The 21,969-nt window shown below is 35.9% G+C and overlaps 1 protein-coding gene across 2 annotated transcripts in view; it reads right to left on the bottom strand.

Annotated features, from left to right (window-relative positions):
* LOC141457941 (tyrosine-protein phosphatase non-receptor type 13-like) overlaps window positions 1-2,020 on the bottom strand; it is a 274,406-nt gene extending 272,386 nt beyond the window's left edge. The window contains exon 1 of one of the 2 annotated variants that reach the window (XM_074135343.1): window positions 1,841-2,020. In XM_074135343.1, coding sequence (XP_073991444.1) covers window positions 1,841-1,928 — 88 coding nt within the window. In that variant the 5' untranslated portion in view covers window positions 1,929-2,020. The remainder of the gene's footprint in view (window positions 1-1,840) is intronic. The other variant, XM_074135342.1, reaches the window with a different exon arrangement.
* Window positions 2,021-21,969: the final 19,949 nt, after the last annotated feature.

The following is a 21,969-nucleotide window of genomic DNA, read 5'->3' on the forward strand; positions in this document are numbered from 1 at the left end:
AAACTTAATTAATTGTGTACCTTTATATAACTTTTGTTAACCATTATCCAGTGCTAACATGTCAAATTTTATTAATTAGAAGTATTCACTTAAATAAATATTTTGAGAAGAACTCATTAGGTGAAGAATATTTTTTAGAATGCAGCTCAAAATGCCAACTTCCGTGATTCATTCACATTTCTAACTCCTGATTGGGTTGCGAACGTACAAGTTTGTCTTGTGAACATTGTGCACTTAATGGAGGTCATCTGATTTCGAAAATGGTCATTTTACGTCTGTGGAGCCCGTGAAAAATCTTAGTTTCGTAATTAGCCGAAAGTTCAAACGCTTGGATTTCCACAATGAAATTATCAATTTACGATCAAAATCCCTAATCAGAAGGGCCAGAAGGTGATTTGACTGATGAAGAAAACCACTTCACTGGTAGGATACAGAGAGATACTCCATGTGGAGGAGAATGGGAGTGATGGAGATTTAAGGAGTGGCTGAGAGATCGCCAAAATTTGCTACAAATACATGGGTACTGTCCAGGATGAAACCAAAGCACGAAGATAAAGGACCAGAATAGATGACCTGGAAGGCCAGGAGGCGTCAGAATAAGAGGTAGGCCAAGAATACGATGGCTTGATGGCGTCGAGTGGGATCTGAGGAAGGCGGATGTGCGAAGGTGGAGACTAAAGGCTGTTGATAGACCTCAGTGGAGAGCCTTGGTTGAGCAGGCCTTGGTCCTTTTAGGACTGTAGTGCCGAAGAGGAAGGATAGATGACCTGGCTGTTAAAGGTGGTGCTGATGAAAGAAGGCCGAAGCTCTCATTGATTCACTAAAAATGAAAGCATGCTAGGGGATATTAAAGAAAAAAGAAAGAAAGATACTTTGCAAAACGGCACCATAAAGGAGGTGGTTGGTCCATTGGAGGATATCCAATGAAGAATATCGGAAAGAATTGTACTGCCCTATATTAGTTCTAATAATGCATCATTTTCCAACAATAGTTGTCTGGGATTAATTACACAGGAATTATTAGTTTTTACAAATATATTTACGCATGTAGTGGAGTGCTTTGTTTACAAGATAATAGTTCTTTTGATTGTTTTATGGGTTCTAAAAAGCCTGTATTGGCATAATATAATTACCAAATTATCAATTAAGTTGTAAGAATTTATATTTTTATGGAAATAATCGTATAATTTGAACTATAAAAGCGTGGAACTCGCCTGACGATCGTTTGATCAAGGCGCTAAATGTATGAAAACCAAAATAAATGTAACAAATTATATTCTAATAAGTAAAAATAATAATACAATGAAGAATATCTATTAGCATGCGCTACAAGAAAGAGGATTAAGGTGGCTGGGAAATCCTAATTTGAAGTGCATATTGAGGAGGTGGACAGCAAGTGCAGTGTAAGACGGAAACATAACTAAAGTCGATAGATCTACCAATAAAACTGATTGATCTACTTCTGAAAATGGACGGAAAGAGACCCAATAAACTAAGACTACCTGCTAAGATGGATAAAATGGAAGATATTATCCAGTACTGTGGAGCTAATCACATTTTTTGAAGACCGCTGTTTTCCAAGGAAAGCGGAACTATTTAGTTAGCAAAATAATAAGAAAATCCAGTTGAAAAACAAATGTCTGGAAGCAACTTCCTGATAACAAGTTCCAAAAAAAAAGGAGACCTTAAGGCTTTGAGTGTCATTCGCTTTATAGGAATTCTGTAAGATTTACGCTGCGTGGTTCGAATTACAAATCATGTGAAAATCATCTTACAAGAAACTGGGTAGAGATTCGAGGAAAACAAAGATGATCGGGAGGAAATAAAGTACTTTACATACCATAACAAGTACCATAACAGTATCTCCACGGTTTGTACCAATAATGCCAGTTTCTTCTCTGCAAATATCTAGTCAGCAGCTCTATCATCACTAAATAGATTTCTTACATAATACATAAATACACTCAAAAAATTTGTAACACCATATGAAACGCGCACATCACTGAAGTGTGACACCTCACTCAAACACACCTGCCGTCTGTTTACTCGTTCATCCCCACCTCCGACGACTAGTAAACACTTGAAAAAGTACTGATATGTGTGCACCTTATCTCAAAATTAATGTATATACACACGCACAATTAATTCTGTGATAACATTAAAATATCCACGTTGACCAAAGTAGTGGTAGGGATGATGTTAGTACATTGTGGTTGCCATGGTTATGTGAAAACAAATTGATCCAACCCGCTTACTGAGCCCCTTTGAATGGAATATCGATTGGGTAAGAAACTTATTCCTAACTTTAGCTGGCATTGCTTCCTATGACGTTCTATAGTTAAGTTCCTGCTTCAGGAGTTTCGTGGAGCAAACCAATCCCCTCTTTGCTGATGAAATTCTGGTAGAACCTGATTCAGAGAGAAGAAGCACCAGTTCTACTGGCAGAGAAGAGTTCGCGAAGAAAAAAAAGAAGCTGTTCTTAAACACAGAAGAATCTAAATGAAGGCAGTGATAGAATTGGTAGGACGCTTGGTCCTGGATTCAGTCATGATTCCAATCTTCATGATCAGAAATGAACAACTGCAGTCCTCGAAAGACTGTTTGTTGAAGGATGTTCATTTAACGATACAGCAAGTACCTCGTTGAAGTAGAAGTAAAAAGCTTCAGGCGTTACCATTTCCGGAAGTTTTTCATAAACAATGCCACTGATCCGCAGATAATTGTCATAATCTACTCTGCTGTTTGTTTTCTTCAAGATTTCCTACTGTAACCACAACACCTTCACTCTTCGGAGAACGACTTATCCTATAGTGTTTTTTTTTTTCTAAATGGTAGAATTCTTCCTTCTGTGGATAAAAAGTTCGCTACTTGGGACTCTGTTTGGACAAAAGACTCACTTGAAATGTTTACTTGCTAAACTTAAAGTGACAGGGAACTAATCCGACGTCACAAACTGCTCTTACTATTACTCAGCAAACGTTCTTACTCTAGACTAGCCAGGGGTGGCGAACCTTTTTGAGACGTGGGTCAAATTTTGTTTATTTCTTTTCAGTACTAGCTCTTGGGTCACTAATGGCCATTTGCACAAGAGTTGAGTTTAAAAAATTGTAAACTGAATATTTTCAAAACTCAACATCTTTAAAATTCAAAGTTGGCTTGACGGGTAAAACGGGACGAAACAAGTGGCTATGGAAGTCTCTTTTTTACAAACATAACTGAACAAAACCTGAACAAAAGTGTGTTTCATCTGAAGAAAAATCTAAATATGGTTATTTGCTTTGGGTTGTCGATTTTTTTTGTAACAAACAAAATATGAGTAAAATTATACATTTTATTATGATATTTTGTAAACACTTTTGCTTTATTTCAAATATACTACAAAAGCATTTGTCGTCATTTGCGTTTTTAGAACTGTAATGATCAAACTAAAGGTTATAGATAGCATTTAAATTTTTTTTGTGTCCGATGCGTGATTGAAAAAAATACAGATAGAATATAAATTATCCACACAATTAGAAAATCTAAATCAACCCGCGTAAACAAACAAATGGTTGCCTAGTAATTGTGGGTCATTAAAAAAGCTTGCGCGGGACATAGGTTCGCCATCACTGCTCTAGACAATAAAGTGCTCATCTACAACACTATACATACTGAAACGTTTGTGGTCTTGCGGAATAGAAGTGTGGGGCTCCTCTACCAAACGCTCTAACTATAACTGACTACCAACACTTCAATCCAAAATTCTTCGCAGAATCACCAATGTTCCATTTTACATTTCTAACCAGACCATCCTCAAAGATCTCAGTGTTCCTGTTGTACGCCACCTCATCACATCTCGGTACCGACAATTTCATAACTCTCTTCCTCTCCACTACCATCCTTTAATCCAAGAACTTTCTTCCCACTCCATTCCTGGGAATCCCCATAGAAGACTGAGGACGCCAGCGGCCAAGAGATCTACTGTTGCAGTAAAATTGGTCTATAATTTTTAGTAAATTTGTATGTATGTAAATCCTGTCTCTCTTCTCATTCAGTCTGTCAACATTCTTGTCAAGTCAACATTATTAAAGCTGTTAGTAAGCATAATCTATCTGAATTATGCTAGTGATAACAAACATTCCAGTAAGCGTTCTAAGTTTGTGGAAAATTTTTCTCAGTTTTCAAAATTACAATGGAAAAATCAAGAGATTTTATCAGCAAATTTCTTGATTAAATTTTCCAAATTCTGCAGAGTTATTCAAATATTTTCAAAATAATTACGTAATACTCTGCTACAAATAAAATGAGAGAGAAAAATTAAACGCAATTCTACAAAATAAAGAATTACCACTGTTAACTAAATAAACTGAAAACTACCCCGCCCACTCCCTTGGCCATTCCAAAGCACGCGAAGAAAGCAAAAGTTAATGAAGTACTGCTTTACATGGTTATCTTGCTCATTAAGTTAGCCTCCGCGCCCTGGCGGCGTGATCATCATCAAGCAGCATCATCACTTTCGCCGCTCTTGATCAACCCATCATACTCATCATGATTTCCAACAGTTCATTGCCTCAGCAATTCTACCTTTCTGTTTAACAAAATTTTGTTATTATATCTAAATAGAAATAATGGCCGGTTTATCGATTTAATTAAATTAATTACCACAATTTGAGTAAAAATTAAAAGTAATTGCCTATTTTTTCAGGCGTGCTTTTAAGTCCAGCTACCAATTAGGTGTCGTGGAATGAGGCAACTAACAAACATACTTTACTATAAATTTCTCATATTAACCATTAAATAAAATCCAAGGTCTAGACCGGGGGAATCGAACCCACTAAACCAGTGATGGGCAAAGTACGGCCCGCGGGCCAACTCCGGCCCGCGAAAGTATTTAATCCGGCCCGCCGAGGGTCCATCGACATGGATAGTATATGGCCCGCCATAATTACGTTTTGACGCTCGAGAAGTATAAAGTAGATTCTACTTAGTAGAATAATAGATGCATAACCTATAGGTGAAGCTAAACTAGCCGCGTAGTTACACAAGTGAGTAATGCTGCAATGTTTTTATAATATTATGATTAAAAGCTTTAACACAAAATGCATTTTTTCTATAATTCTGGCCCTCCTCTAGAATTTCTTAACTTTGTGGCCCCCCATTAAAAAAGTTTGCCCACCACTGCACTAAACCAACAATACATCTTAGCTTTGCAGGTCTAGTCTATAAAACACTAGGGTTTTAAGGCACTTTTACTGGAAATTCAACCGACAAACATTCCATAATAAAAATAAGGTATTAGTTTAATAATTATTACGGATATTTTCTTTCAATAACAAATTAAATGAAAAACAAGAAAATGTTTCTATCAAGGAAAACTTACAAGGAAAATAGCTGGAAATTCAATATGTCAAAATAAACAAACTAGAGCCGCTCTTATCTAATTGGTAAACCGTGTTTTCATTTAACGCTGTTAAAGAACACTTGACGTCAAAATATGGTTAATTTTGACGCGTAAATAATACTAGTTTGAGAAAAAATTATAATACAATTTGATTAAGTATCTTATTGAGCAGCATCAATTTATTAAAAGAAGTAGCAAAATGAACCATACATCTGGAACAGATACATTTTTATTAATATCGCTTTTCCACCTAACAGCAGACAAGAAGATGAAAAGGAAGTTAAAGAACTCAAAATGAGAACGAGAAGTAATAAAAAAAAAGTACGTTAACCTAATGAAGTTTTCCGATAAGGATGTCATTAATGCAGAAATTGCTAAAAATGAAAATGCTTTGCAGTGACAACATTTACGCATTCAGGTTCAAATTACTGGAAAATTGGTTTCGAAGATTCCGGATTATCTGTATTCTGAGAATTTGACACCATTTGCTAAGCGTTATTTCCGCACCTTCACATAATTATGCACTATATTACAGTACAACTATCCCAGTTTTACTCGAAATTAAGCGATAAACTGCTCCCTACCCACCCACTACAGCACAGTTAGAATATACTTATTGGGTCGCTCTAATTTTGAAAAAGAACTACAAAAACTAAGGAAAAAGTGGGAAATATTAGTTAGATTGACCAGAAAATTAGTGCAATTTGGCTCTCAGTACGGATATCTGCAGCAGATCTAGAATATACTTATTGGGTCGCTCTAATTTTGAAAAAGAACTACAAAAACTAAGGAAAAAGTGGGAAATATTAGTTAGATTGACCAGAAAATTAGTGCAATTTGGCTCTCAGTACGGATATCTGCAGCAGATCTAGAATATACTTATTGGGTCGCTCTAATTTTGAAAAAGAACTACAAAAACTAAGGAAAAAGTGGGAAATATTAGTTAGATTGACCAGAAAATTAGTGCAATTTGGCTCTCAGTACGGATATCTGCAGCAGATCTAGAATATACTTATTGGGTCGCTCTAATTTTGAAAAAGAACTACAAAAACTAAGGAAAAAGTGGGAAATATTAGTTAGATTGACCAGAAAATTAGTGCAATTTGGCTCTCAGTACGGATATCTTTGTTTTTTGTTTTTTTGGAAAACAAAACGATTTCCGCATTTCCGCATAGTTGCGCTTTCTACAGTGTAACTGCGCCTATTTTATTCCGCAATTCGGATAAAATAATCTGGGAGAAATCAAGCAAAAAACTCTTCTTCATCTAGAGATAAGTCAGTAAGTCAAGATTAGTTACTTATATTTTAAGCTCTCTAATTGTTCCATCAAATAATCTTTAATTTGAACAGAATAATCCCAACACAAAATTTAGTTCCTTTTGAAACAAAACTAATTCCAACCAACAAAAGTTTTTGCGTTCAGATAATAATATAGACAAAATAGTTATTTTTACAACTAAAATAACTAATTATTATAATTATATCGTGTTTCTAACTACCAAACTGTAATTTCCAAAAACTGATCACGCAAACTATAACGCGGAGACTTACCTCTCTCTCACTCTGTATATTAGTTATGGAATATTCAGATTAAGTGCTGGAAAAACCTACTTTGCCTCCTCAGTTTGCATGCAAAAGTTTTCCGCCTTCTAAATGATGGTAGTTATTCAAAAATAATCACTGATATTATTATCATTTATCTTTGTTTTCAGTTCTACTTCTTTTGCAAAAAAATTTTAGCCTGTAAAATAGTTAAGGGTTGATTTTCTAAAACACGCTATAATTTGTCATGGAATTTTCTAGGGTATTCTGAATTTAAAAATAATTGTAGTTGTGAACTACTGCTTTGATAGGCTAATCACGCCTGTGCTGATTTGTTAACGCTAACTTACAAACAACACTTCTCTCAGACTGTCAAGAACCTCCTGCGAAACATTACATTGCTTTCCCTTACATTAACACCTTGTCGGAGAAAATTAACAAACTACTTCACATCTACAACATAATCCCCGCATGGAAATCGGGGAACACCATTAAACAATTTTTCACCCAAATAAAGAGCAAAATTCAAACAGACAAACTATCTTAACATAATTTACAAAATAAATTGCCAGGATTGTGACAGTTGTTATATAGGCCAGACAAGTCAGTATCTCAAGGCAAGGGTATACCAGCATCAGTATGATTGTAAGACAAAAAAAGACGACAATTCCACCGCGCTACTCAGGCACCACATGGACAACAAACACAATTTTGACTTTCAGTGACAGTACTCGATAGGGAAAAGAACCGGTACAAATGTAACTTTCTTGAAATGTGCCACATAGTAAAACAGAACAACACAGTTAACTTTAGGACAGACACGTCGAATTTGGCCAACTGCTACAATTTTATCATTAAAAAATAAATAGATATCCAAATTTTGTACATAATTATTGCTGGGTTTTTTAAATTTACTTCTAATCTTCTGGTTATTTGTTATTTAGTGCCTAAGGGTTATTTGGTTTCTCCTGTGTTTTGTGTTTAACGGTTTTTGTAGTTTAAAGAAATTTCCCAATATTTATTGTATTTACTCTTTTGTTGTAACTAGTCTATTGTATCTGTCCAATTGTAGTTACCAAAATTCCCGTGTAAGTCCCGCTATATATACCTGCTTCTCCATTTCTGGCTCTTAGTTTTCTGTAACTCAACCAACCCGCGTAGCCACGTAAGTTTTAATAATTATAAAGCATTTATTGTATTTTACTGTTTATTTTTGTACTCGTATTACTGATTTTTACAGATTTTCTATGTTACTGACTCCGTAAAATGTTTTGTATTTGTAATGTCCAGGCCCTGATGAAGATAATATATTTGTCGAAACGTTGGCCAAAAAGACGAGTTGTTTTATTTGACCGATTCCTCGCCAATCTTCAATCCTAAATTAATGATATAGCGGCCAAGTCTGTTAACAAAGTAGAATATTTTTGTTTCTTTGTTAATGAGAGGTTTTGTCAATAAGGTCATTGACAAAATAAACAACATAAACTACAAAAACAATGCCCACAATCTACAATACATATGCATTTTCTGAAATGTAAACAAAAGAAACAGAAGATGAGAGAGTATTTATGCATGAACGAAGAATGCACAGATACCAGAACACTTTAGTATCAGCTGAGAACAATAGTAGTACCATTGGAGTGTTTGAAGGATGTACTTCAGACTGGAGAGAAAGAGAAGATACCAACTGGGTGTGGTAGTACCAATTATAGTGAACAATAGTCAGCACACTTGCAATACAGACAAGCACGAACACACATAGCAGGGAATGTGAAGTTAGACTGAAGCAATTAACAGATGTTTAGCCGGCCGGAAGTTAAGGGTGGTCGAGAGAACGTGTTTGCGAGAGTCACACTATTAGGCCGTGTCCCATATCCGTCCCACTACTAGTTGATACTTCGTCGCTAAACTATTCTGTACTTTATATCCATCTCTGGGACTCGGATCATATTATCATTATTTTTAGAAATTCTGTCCAGTAATTTCTATATTTTAAATATTATTTTCTTTTTTTGCTAGCTGCATAACGACCGACTTAGAGGGCCAAATTTAGGGAACAATATCCCAGAATATAGGATACGAAATTAATACATACATATAAAATCTCGATTTTGGAAGAAGAACGACCTAAAACTAAGGAAAAAGTGGGAAATATTAGTTAGATTGACCAGAAAATTAGTGCAATTTGGCTCTCAGTCGGATATCTGCAGCAGATCTAGAATATACTTATTGCGTCGCTCTAATTTTGGAAAAGAACTACAAAAACTAAGGAAAAAGTGGGAAATATTAGTTAGAATGACCAGAAAATTAGTGCAATTTGGCTCTCAGTACGGATATCTGCAGCAGAGCTAGAATATACTTATTGCGTCGCTCTAATTTTGGAAAAGAACTACAAAAACTAAGGAAAAAGTGGGAAATATTAGTTAGAATGACCAGAAAATTAGTGCAATTTGGCTCTCAGTCGGATATCTGCAGCAGAGCTAGAATATACTTATTGCGTCGCTCTAATTTTGGAAAAGAACTACAAAAACTAAGGAAAAAGTGGGAAATATTAGTTAGATTGACCAGAAAATTAGTGCAATTTGGCTCTCAGTCGGATATCTGCAGCAGAGCTAGAATATACTTATTGCGTCGCTCTAATTTTGGAAAAGAACTACAAAAACTAAGGAAAAAGTGGGAAATATTAGTTAGAATGACCAGAAAATTAGTGCAATTTGGCTCTCAGTACGGATATCTGCAGCAGAGCTAGAATATACTTATTGGGTCGCTCTAATTTTGAAAAAGAACTACAAAAAGTAAGGAAAAAGTGGGAAATATTAGTTAGATTGACCAGAAAATTAGTGCAATTTGGCTCTCAGTACGGATATCTGCAGCAGAGCTAGAATATACTTATTGGGTCGCTCTAATAAAAAGAACTACAAAAACTAAGGAAAAAGTGGGAAATATTAGTTAGATTGACCAGAAAATTAGTGCAATTTGGCTCTCAGTACGGATATCTGCAGCAGATCTAGAATATACTTATTGGGTCGCTCTAATTTTGAAAAAGAACTACAAAAACTAAGGAACAAGTGGGAAATATTAGTTAGATTGACCAGAAAATTAGTGCAATTTGGCTCTCAGTACGGATATCTGCAGCAGATCTAGAATATACTTATTAGGTCGCTCTAATTTTGGAAAAGAACTATAAAAACTAAGGAAAAAGTGGGAAATATTAGTTAGATTGACCAGAAAATTAGTGCAATTTGGCTCTCAGTACGGATATCTGCAGCAGAGGTAGAATATACTTATTGGGTCGCTCTAATTTTGGAAAAGAACTATAAAAACTAAGGAAAAAGTGGGAAATATTAGTTAGATTGACCAGAAAATTAGTGCAATTTGGCTCTCAGTACGGATATCTGCAGCAGAGCTAGAATATACTTATTGGGGCTTTACTAAATACCGAATTAGGTGTCGTGGATGGTGGCGACTAATAATAATTTTCTAAACATAATTTACTATAAATTTAACCATCATATTAACCATTTAAATAAAATCCAATGAACAGCAATACAACTTAGCTATTACTAGCCTCGCCTCTAACTGCTCGGCTATCTTGGCGTCATTGCAGAAAAGTATTCACTAATATAAATCCCTGCCTCAATTATTTAGCCAGACAATGGATTCTCTGATTAATATTGAAGAGAGATAATAAAGTGAAATTTATTATCAGATTTGATGGTATCATAAATTTTTACATCTGCTACATCTTTTAATAATTACTTTATAACATATTTAATGGGAGAGCACCAAGGTAGGGGAAAATTGTATCTTTCAGGGTACTGAAGTCCCTGGAATTAATTGGGAAGAGTAGATTAATAAAATCCCAGACGGCTCTGGAGAAGCTGGGTTAAAGAATAAAGGTTAAAAGCAGATAATCTGATAAACGACTATCCAGTGCCTACCTAATGGACAGTATCTATTTCCGGCAATGTTATAGATAATTGATTTTATTTGGAAATTGCCTTCCCATCAGATTGTAATTTAATTCTTATTGTTTATTACAAGTTGTGGGTTTAATTAAGTTATTCATAACAATATTAGAAAGAAGTTCTTCCGCGATATATATATAATTATATACGAGATATAAAGACATAAAATGCATCAGTATTCGATGATGCAATTGAAATCAGGCTGAGAAACGGTCACATACGTTCTAAACTCATGGACTTCCTCTATTTCGAACTTACAGCTTCCGGCCGCCTACAAGTCTGCTTCGATCAAATAGCTTCTCTTTTCTCTCTTATCAATTTACTTCTTGAGGATATACCTTCTCCAATTTGATTGATGGCCGTTAATCTTATTTCTATTACCTTCTTTATCTGCTCAAGATGAGCCACAGTTTGGTTGACTGGTTTCCTCAAATTTAATGTCGTCACCTCTTCTTAATGCTTTTGGCTATTCTCTGTTGCCTAACAGTTTAATCTATCTATCCTGAGATAGATCTTTGTGGCTACTTCAATAAAAAAATAAAAAAAATAAGGAGTTAAAGAAGTATCTGAAGTCAAAAGCGCTTCTATTGCAGATGAAGCCGTCTCTCTTAGCGCTTTCGTTATAGCTAAACAGCATTGCGTTATACTTCTTCCTCCTAGTTCCAGAACATCAAACAGAAATTATGAATTTCTTGTTAAACCAGAAAAAGAAAAACAAAATTATAGAAAGTTTAGGACAGTCTCTTGTTCGTACAGGCAAGCGGAAGTAAGATGGTCATGAAACGTCTTACGAACTGAAAAACATTCACAAAATTTTCAAGAGCAGAAAAAAGACCACTAAGAATAGAAATGAAAGAAAGAATGTTTATTCTTTAAAATATCCATTCATTTATAATAAATGTTATGGGCTGGTGGCAAAATTTCAAAGAATAATGGATTTTTAGAAACGATTTAACATCTGGTTGTCAGCAGGATTCTGTTACATCCGTCAAGCTTAGTTTACTAACAAAACTAGCACCCAGTAGTGTCAGATCAATCACCCCCCCCAAAAAACTGTTCATTTGGACAATCTCCAACTATGTTAATAGTTTTCTAGAATTTTTGGAAACACATATTACTTTTTAAAAGGAACATTTGCAAATATAAACAGTTTATCTTGTTTTGACACGAAATGCCAGCTGTACGTAACATCGTTGCCAACATATATCTATTACAGACAACTATGTGTACCTAATTTTTTGAAAACTGAGTGTTGTTCTGAACAATGCCTACTAGAGGGCAGTTTTTAAAAGCTAATATGTATTGTGGTACTAGGTTCGATTCCCTGGTCTAGAGGCCTTGGATTTTATTTAATGGTTAATATGAGAAATTTATAGTAAAGTATGTTAGGCGGTTATAGGCTAGATCCGCTAAGCTAAGATGTATTGTTGGTTTAGGGTACGTTCACAACGGAGCTGTGAGCATAGATGATAGCGGAGATGATAGCAGTGATGCATCAGCGCTTATAGAATAACCTAGTACATTCTTATGTGAGCGTGCACAACGAAGCTTCGACTAGTGACTCATACGCGCTGCTATAAACGAGCATAGATGATAGAATTGAATTTTTCATTTTTCTGCTAGCTGAACTCCAGTATCGGAGCTTCAAAATGGACGTAGAAAAATTATTTAGTGCTGTCTTTACTCATTATTTTTTATTATTTACTTTTAAACAATATTTTGTTTTTTAAATCGTGCTTACATTTATTTTCATGTGTATTTATTTGTTGTTTTTTTTTCAATAAAATCATTACTTACCTAAGAGTAATCACTAGTTTTTCTTCTATGGTTATAGGATTTCCATGACAATTTTTCCAAAGTTTTCTTAATTTTGACCTTATTTTTTCTAAAATATAGTCGAATGTGGGTGGACCCATCCTCACATATTCAAAAAAACGATCCGGATAATTTCCTAAGTTCCTTATATAAATGGTGAAATTCACCCAAAGTTCTTCGTTTTCTATTTATGGGATGTACATGATATTTTCTAAAGCGTTTTTTCTTTAAAATATACCTTTTTGTTGCTGGGGAACATGAAAACTCTTCTTCACTTCTCGGACATGTTGCATGTATCACAGCTCCGTTGTGCACACTAATCAGCGATTATATTTTACTCTATCAGTTATCATCTCTGCTATCATCTAAACTTACAGCTCCGTTGTAAACGTACCCTAAGATTAGTGGGTTCGATTCCACAGTCTCTAGACCTTGGATTTGATTTAATATTTAATACGAGAAATTTATAGTAAAGTATGTTTGCTAGCCGCCTCCCTCCACAACACGTAATTTGGTAGTTGGGCATGAAGCCTGCCTGAGAAAAAGAGGCAATTACTTCACTTTACTTTACTTACTAGCTACCGGAAAGAAATCAATTTAGCAAAAACGTACTGAAGAAGAATTTGGGAAGCAAAAAAACCTGTACAATGGGAAATCTAAACTCACGATACTTGGTGAATTTGAAAGAAGACTCTAAGTGCAGCATACTTAGTTTTAAATTCCTGGAAGTCCAGCTAATAAATCAGGAAAAAAGGAAGATGAAGTAAAACAGAGAATTGGAGCTACAGGATGGGTGGTACTTCCCAGTAACCAGGGAAAATATTCCAGAAGAAAATGGAAATATTCCAGTAAAAGAAAACTAGAGAGCGATTTCCAGGCAATGTCTGATTTAAGAAAGATTATAAGAGATATTAGTCCAGGAACTACTCGGCACAGCCACGGCCATAGTAACCAACCAAGAAGAATCCACTTTCTGTGGCGGTGCATGTGATCAGAATGGCAGAGGATTGAATAGCGTAATTAGGTAGTGGAAAAAATAAAGATGTCCAGGGTCTCCCCGGAAGTACTTGGGAGGTGAAATCAAGGAGAATGAGGTTGCTGTAAATACGAATAGAGTGCTAGTAAAGATCTAGCCACGAATAGTGATGATGAATCGGATGAAGAGGAAAGAATCAGCTTCCAGCATCCAGCTTCCATGGTTCACTAGTCTGTAGAAGTGGACGATGATGATGATTAATTCGAAACAAAGAGAGCTAAATGTTTGAATTTAATGTGATTGTTAACAATGTAATCTTATAAGTGAACAGTATTAATAATTTTCTAGCATCATCAGTGTGTGATTACAGTTCGAGTACACGGAAGGGTGTGGTGGGGGGCTTGTATTTTGAAAACGGTAGCAGCTATTGGCTGTGACCAGGAATGAATGCTATCATTGGTTTACATTGTACGCTTTTCAATTAAATCCATATGGGTATACGAGTAAGAGCTGTGTGTGTGTGTATGTGAGGAGATACTAGCAAATGGATTTGCATTTAAATAGGTGGCACTGGTGAATGGTTGTGAGCGCCTGGCCACTAAGTCATACAGATATAGGGGGGGGGGGATTGTCAACTGCACTGCAGCTAAAGTATTTTCAATAACAATGAAACGCTAACAGAATATAGAAATAGTGCAATTGTTATTTTTATTACAATGCACCCAGTAATAACTATTAGCATTACCTATAAACTGTCCACTATAAAATCCTTAATAAAACCAATATTGTAATTACTTTTCCAGGATCCTGTAATGATTTACGATTATGTTGGTGTACCCTTTAGAAAAAACGTATATGCAAGATTTAGGCGTGCGGTTTAGGGGTTAAGGTCCCGCAAAACTAAGATCCGGTGGTACTGGTTTCGAGTCTCTAATTACAGCATTCAGTGATTACATCGAAGTGACCATTTGGAAAAAAAGAAAAAGTGCCAAAGAAAACCCATTCCAGTAGAGTAAATTTTTTTTTTGGCTTCTCTTTTTGGCATTGGCTTCCGCCATACAGCCAGCATCGTCTAGGTGCTTATCACTAGAATATCACTCACTCTCCATTCTTACTTATAAATACATTCGCTTCACTCATTCATCCCTCTACTATAACACAACTATTTACATACAAACTAATGGATGGATCAGTACTCTGTGCTCCTGCCATCCTTATAGCTTAACCGAAATTAAAATCACCGTAATCCTTCTCTAATCATTTTCTTCCATTCATTCTAATTCGGCTATAACTTTTAAATACACACATATTTCTTAGCTAGCTCTGCTACAGATTTAAGCACATAGATGTTCCTGGAGAATACGTATGTCTTCGTTGCGAAATGGTGCATCTAAATACCTGTATATGTCGTCAAACATTCGTTTACACATTCTACTACATAACGTGGACATATCATTATTATATTGTCCTGAAATCTTCCTCCTTATCAGTAATCTACGCAAAGAGGAGAGAGGAGGACCTTTTTGTTGATCCTGTGAAGATATGGATCCACACACACCGCGTGGTTCGCTCCTCTCAGCCTGCTTATTGCCGTAACAATCTATTTATTTAGTGACAGTTCCCTTAAACCATGGTTGTCTAGGTAACTGATCTGACATAGTTTTGTAGAATCTCCTTTTATTACCATTACTGTAATCCATCCATACTTTCAACCATAATCAGAGCACATTTATCGGCTCGGTGTAGAGTTTTCCTCCTTATTTATGTTTCTTTTTATCTCGCACTGAACTCAGCTACCCAAAGACAATATCCAGTTCAGTGGGTCATGACAGCATATATTCCAAAGTTATAAATCTTTAGATCGACAATTAGGATGTACTTAGTTTAACGAAAATTGGTAAAAAAATTTTCAAATAAGATAGATAGATAGATAGATAAATTTCTGTATTTGATGTAATTTACATATTACAGGGGTTCTGAAATGTACAATAATTTTAAATAACCACTACTAAATAAATATAAACATTAAATATAATAAAATAAATTAAACAAAATTAAACACTTCTGTATAAACAAAATAATAATAATAATAATAATAAGGGAAGGGATTAGCTATGCGGTTAGCATACTGGACTCCCACGCGGAGGTCCCGGGTTCGAATCCAGCTGCTGACCCTTAGATTTTCTCTTCCTAGGAGCTTCTTACAGCTCACTGTCCGGTGATGGACAGTGTTGTCTGTAACGAGAGGACACTGTCCGGAGGCCGGCAGTGCACTGAAAAAAGCTCCGGGCGCCAATAACCTCAGCTGTTGATGGGCAAAAAAAAAATAATAATAATAATAATATCATACTGATGTAAATTAAACATTTTAGCTACAATAAATTCTATTAGTTTATTCATTTCTTACAAATGATCTTAGTTTTAAAGATTCTATAACATAATGGTAGATATTATTTAGGTGATCATTTGTGCTTACTTTTAGAATATTTATTAGTTGGGACTCTTTTTTGGAGAAACTCTCCCAGGTAGTGTCTTCTCAGCGGTGAGTACAGGTGGACATATAAAGAGAAAGTGCTCCAGGGTTTCAATTCTATTTAGATTGCACATTGTACAGATTGAGTTGGTGTCTATGAGGTAATGTAATTTCTAGACCTGATTCTCAATGCCTTGCAACTCTCGATTCTCGAATCTGGCTGAGTTTGTCTAAAGCGCTAGTATAATAAATATAATATAATCCTCATTAAGACCCAATAAACTGATATCTCTACACAAGCGACTATAGCCAGAATGAACGGGCCCTATTGACATCGAGCGAAAGAACATGATTAAAAATAGAAATAGAAATAGAAATAGAAAAGAAATTTATTATTCTGGGACAATTGTCCCCTAAGAATAAATACAGGAACAAATAGAGGCCTTAACAGTTTGGCCTGTGATCATACAGAAATTAAATAAATAAATAAGTATTTACAAAAGTGAAAATATAATAAGTGAAAATGAAAGTAAAAATAAAATAATAAAACAGCAGAAATTAAGGAAATAAATTAAAACAATTAGAATTTCGGAGGAAGCTGGATAGAAAGGAGATAACTGAATAGACGGGATTTAAAGATGGATAGGGTAGGAGCATGGCGGACAGATGAAGGCAAGGAGTTCCAGAGAGAGGTAGCACGTATTAGGAAGGATTTGTCAAAGGATGAGGTACGGTGAGAGGGAATATAGAGATCAGATGAGCGAGATCTAGTGTTACGGGAATGGATCGAGGATTTGGAACTTAAGGAGTTGAAAAATATAGGAAGGCCTTTGAGACTGGATGACTTGAAAAAGGAAAGAAGCCAAAAAATATTGGCGGCGATAGACAGGGGAAAAGCCACTTCAACTCGATCGTAGCAGTGCGAAATGCGAGAGTCTCTGGAAATGCTGAAAATAAATCTTATGAAGCAGTTCATGGAGGCGCTTAAGCTTAGCTTCAATATCACCAGAAAGACCGCCATACACTAAACAACCATAGATTAGACCATTTTTCAAATCAAATCTGGTACCCTCTGCTTTATGCGCACTTCTCATTATCGCAATGAACGAAGTCAGATTACAGCCAATAACAGCAACCTTTTTCCCAAATAAACAACCATTAAATGGTACTTCCGCTTCTATGGAGTTTTGATCAAAATATGAAGTTTCCGTTTACGTCATCATAAGTACTTATTAATACGAAAATTGTATTTGATTATTGATTGAACTCAACAGTACATAGTATCAACAGTACAATTTTCGACCAGCTATATTTCGATTCCTACTGAAACTATAATCTTTATATTACTCTCAATTGTGGACATTGTAGTTGTCTATATTTGTGTAAAGTTTCACAGCTTTCTGAGTATTAGAATAGGAGATATGGGCAATCATATTTTGAGTGTTTTGTTAGAATGGCGGAGACACCAAAAATATACCTTCATTGATTGAACTCAACAGTACATATATATTGAACTACTAGGAAACTTTACAAAGTTTATAACTCTTTAATAAAGAGAAAGAGCCCGTTCTCCAATTTGGTTACAACTACTCGCTTTAATGGCTTTGTACAGGCACTTATTACTTGTTGAACTTTAATAATAGTGTTGGTAATTTCTGTAATAATGATGGTGAAATTGGAGATTGAGGAGAGGGGTGGCGCGCGGCCGGATATCAAGCCAAGTTAACCTAATTAGATTAATTCCCCAAGCTTGAATATTTAATTCTAATCTAATCGATAATAATGATAAATAAATCTAGCTTAAATATTGTTTACAAATAATTTTATGTACTTTGGGTATTAAGTATGATTTGTTTGTGGGCCCTTCTGTGCTGTCACAAATTGTGGTAAAATATTATTTGATTATCAGCAAGTAACAGTTTTGATGAACGGTTAATAAAAGTGATGTAAGAAACAAATTTTCGACCAGCTATATTTCGATTCCTACTGAAACTATAATCTTTATATTACTCTCAATTGTGGACATTGTAGTTGTCTATATTTGTGTAAAGTTTCACAGCTTTCTGAGTATTAGAATAGGAGATATGGGCAATCATATTTTGAGTGTTTTGTTAGAATGGCGGAGACACCAAAAATATACCTTCAAAACCAGACAGATCCGGTCAAAATAGGATGTATGGTTTGCCTTAGTTATGAGTGATATTTATGCGTAATTTTATGTTTGGAGGTACCTATAATTTAAGGCAGGGGTCTCTAAACTACGGCCCGCGGGCCACATGTGGCCCCCTGAGGACATTTATCCGGCCCTGGTCGCACTTCCTGGAAGGGGCGGATCTCTTTCATTGGTGGTCCAGTGAGAGGAGCACTACTCGTATACAAATGTGGCGGTGCCGCCGCAAAGCGCTCATGTACAGTACTACTTCCAAAGACGCGCGGGATGCACGCGTCACGGCTCCGAAAACAAAGTGTAAAATAACAGCAGAAGTAGGGAAGAAAGGCAAAGCACTATAACTAAACCGGACATTGGACCATCTCATTAGCCAAAAGCAGGTCCATAGTTCCCACAGAAATACTGGGCAGTTTGTTGATTTAAATTTACTTGTTCTTTATTTGAAATATTCTATTTGTTCCCGTTTTGTTTTGTTTTTTTACATTAAAATTGTTTTATAGTCCGGCCCCCCCCCAACGGTCTGAGGGACAGTGAACTGGCTCCCTTGTGTAAAAAGTTTGGGGACGCCTGCCTTAAGGGATACATCTGCCCTATCAGCCTTGTGTTTCTTTTTAATTTAAGGCACGTTTACATCTGAGGTCGTTAGCATCCGGAGTTTTATTCAATGCAGTGGCCAACTTCCGGACAATTGCTCTCTCGTTACAGCCATTACCGTGAGCAGTAAGAAGTTTTCAGGAAGAGAAAATCTTAGAACCAGCAGCTGGATTCGAACCCAATATCTTTGCGTGGTAACCAAGTATGTGCTAATCTTTGAGCTGACCCCTTCCTTCATTATTATTATTTTTATTTTTAATTAAAAATCGATTAACCAAATTATCGATACAAAATTTAGGTCGAACAAAAAATAAAACAGGATAGAACAAACATTTTACGTGCAGAACATTCAATAAACATTTTAGAACAATAACTGCCACTTTTTTTCCATCAGAAAAATTAAACGTTTCCCCTCACTGGAAATCCTGTCCAAACATGCAAGCTTATTGTGTATGTGAGAGAGAGAGAGAGCAAGAGGAAGTGAGATATAACCGTTCTCCTGTGACAGCGATACTATTTTGTCATTTCTGTCATTTAAGTGGATAAAATTTCCCTAATTTAAACCAGCATCCAGTGAAATCAATCAGTTTTATCCCAGTATAATCTTTTATAATCACTGATGGCTGCACGTTATTTACGCAATCGATATGTATATGCTAAAACAAAATTTCTTTGTATTAATTCGTTCCATTTTCTGCCTCGAAAATAAATAAATAAATGAGGCGATTATACGATAAAGATGACCTATTAACGTAAAAATTTAAAAATGGTAAACTCAGATGACTGGAAAATGTGGAAAAGTCGGATCTACACCGTTTTTACTGGAAATTCACGTAAGAAAACTTGTGCAAGATAGGGGGATTGTAGGGTCCCTGTTTTCCCGGGGACAGTTCCCCATTGAAAAGTGTCCCCGGGAATGGCTCACACTGCATTGTCATTGTCAAGACGTTCCTAGCCCAAAGTGCAACATCCCAGCTTTTAGGCCATCCGCCTTATTCGCCTGACCTGGCCCCATATGACTTTTGTCCTGTTCCCCAAAGTCAAAACTGCATTAAAAGGAACACGATTTTTCGGTCCGTTGAAGCTGTGAAAGAAAAAGCGGCACGCGACACATGCAGGAGCTGACAGAAAAAGACTTCCAGCACTGTTTCGAACAATGGTAAATTCGCATGGAGCGTTGTAGGGATAGGGGAGGGGTGTATATTGAACGTGATAATAACTAATTATGTATAAATTTAAAATAAAATGTTTTACAGCAATAGTAATAGCCACACCTCGTATATTGGAAAAAATACTTGTGACTTTAATTGTGTCAGAACAAGAATATTATATTTTATAAAGTATTAATAATTATATTTATAGTGTGTAATAATAATAGTATAGAAATTACACTGAGAAACTTAAATTTCTTATCCTGCGGACGACATCAGTAACGATATGATCATCTGTATACATGGAGCGGCCAGGTGTCCCCGGATTTCAGGGAAAAAATCTGGTAACCTTATTTGTAGGGTTCCCTCTGAAATACCATTTTAGTACAATGTACAATTTTTGTATTGGCTGGGCGCCACGGTAGCCGAGCGGTTAGAGGCGAGACCTGCGAAGCTAATATGTATTGTTGGTTTAGAGGGTTCGATTCCACCGGTCTCCAGGCCTTGGATTTTATTTAATGGTTAATAAAAAGAAATTTACAGTAAAGTGTGTTAGGCGGTTATAGGCTAGACCCGCAAAGCTAAGATGTATTGTTGGTTTAGTGGGTTCGATTCCCCCAGTCTCCAGGCCTTGGATTTTATTTAATAGTTAATAAAAGAAATTTACAGTAAAGTATGTTAGGCGGTTATAGGCTAGACCCGCAAAGCTAAGATGTATTGTTGGTTTAGTGGGTTCGATTCCCCCAGTCTCCAGGCCTTGGGTTTTATTTAATAGTTAATAAAAGAAATTTACAGTAAAGTATGTTAGGCGGTTATAGGCTAGACCCGCAAAGCTAAGATGTATTGTTGGTTTAGTGGGTTCGATTCCCCCAGTCTCCAGGCCTTGGGTTTTATTTAATAGTTAATAAAAGAAATTTACAGTAAAGTATGTTTGCCAGTCAAACAATTACTTTACTATACTTTTTTTTTTAGTCTCCTGAACTCCTGAGATTGTGTCCCGTAAGTTATACCAACTATCCAGGTTTATATATTTAAAAAAAAAGTAACTGAAAGATTGACCCCCAGATTTCCTGCTTCTTAGAGTTTACTAGTCAGCTGTATCCTATCCAGTCTTCATTGCCTGGAGGATTTCTATGGCTTTGGTAGCCCCGTTTTTTTTCGGGTTAAGGGTTTTTTTTTGTCTACGTTTATTCTATATAGAAGGGGCCGAATTTTTTTGCCGTAATCTAAACCTAATCTAAGATAAAGTTATTTTAATTTGTTCACATTGATTTATTATAGAGTGATTTATACTTTTTTTATTGCCTCACCTGTATGATTGTTACGTCGCAAGTGACGTCATATTTTTTAATATAAGTTTATGACGAAGCTGCTGATGCAATATAAGGGGATAAAGGAGGAAGAAGATATTAAAAAGATGTTTTAAAAAAAATGGCTCCTCTTTGCTTTACTTCTTTCCCATTCCCTCCATGTTACTTCTTTAGAATTGAGTGTATGTGTGTGTTTGTAAAGAAAAAAAAGCAGGATTTTATCTTTTGCTCCCCGAGTTCCCTGTTCCACAGTTTGGCCATTTAAACAGTAAAAGTGCACTTCGCCCTAGTTCTGCATAAACACCACCTCTACCAACGATAAAAGCCTTCCCCCTTTTTTACCTTTACCAAGCTAGGTAAGCCATAAGATGGGTACTCCGTCTTACCCTGCCGGCCCTTTTGAGTTCTTGAACTTTAATACCTAAAGAGTGTGTGAGAGAGAAGGACTGAGTCTTGAATAGAGAAGGTAACCTAGTACCCTAATCCTCCTCCTCCTCCACTCATCATAACCACCCACCGCTCCCCAAAACCAACCAATCCTCAATTTCCAGGCCTCAATCTGTTCGGTAAGAAGCAAGACAAGCTTCAAG

Source organism: Rhodnius prolixus, unplaced genomic scaffold (genome assembly GCF_049639745.1).
Source record: "Rhodnius prolixus isolate KJV_2025 unplaced genomic scaffold, Rpr scaffold_5, whole genome shotgun sequence".
In the NCBI taxonomy this organism is placed as follows: domain Eukaryota; kingdom Metazoa; phylum Arthropoda; class Insecta; order Hemiptera; family Reduviidae; genus Rhodnius; species Rhodnius prolixus.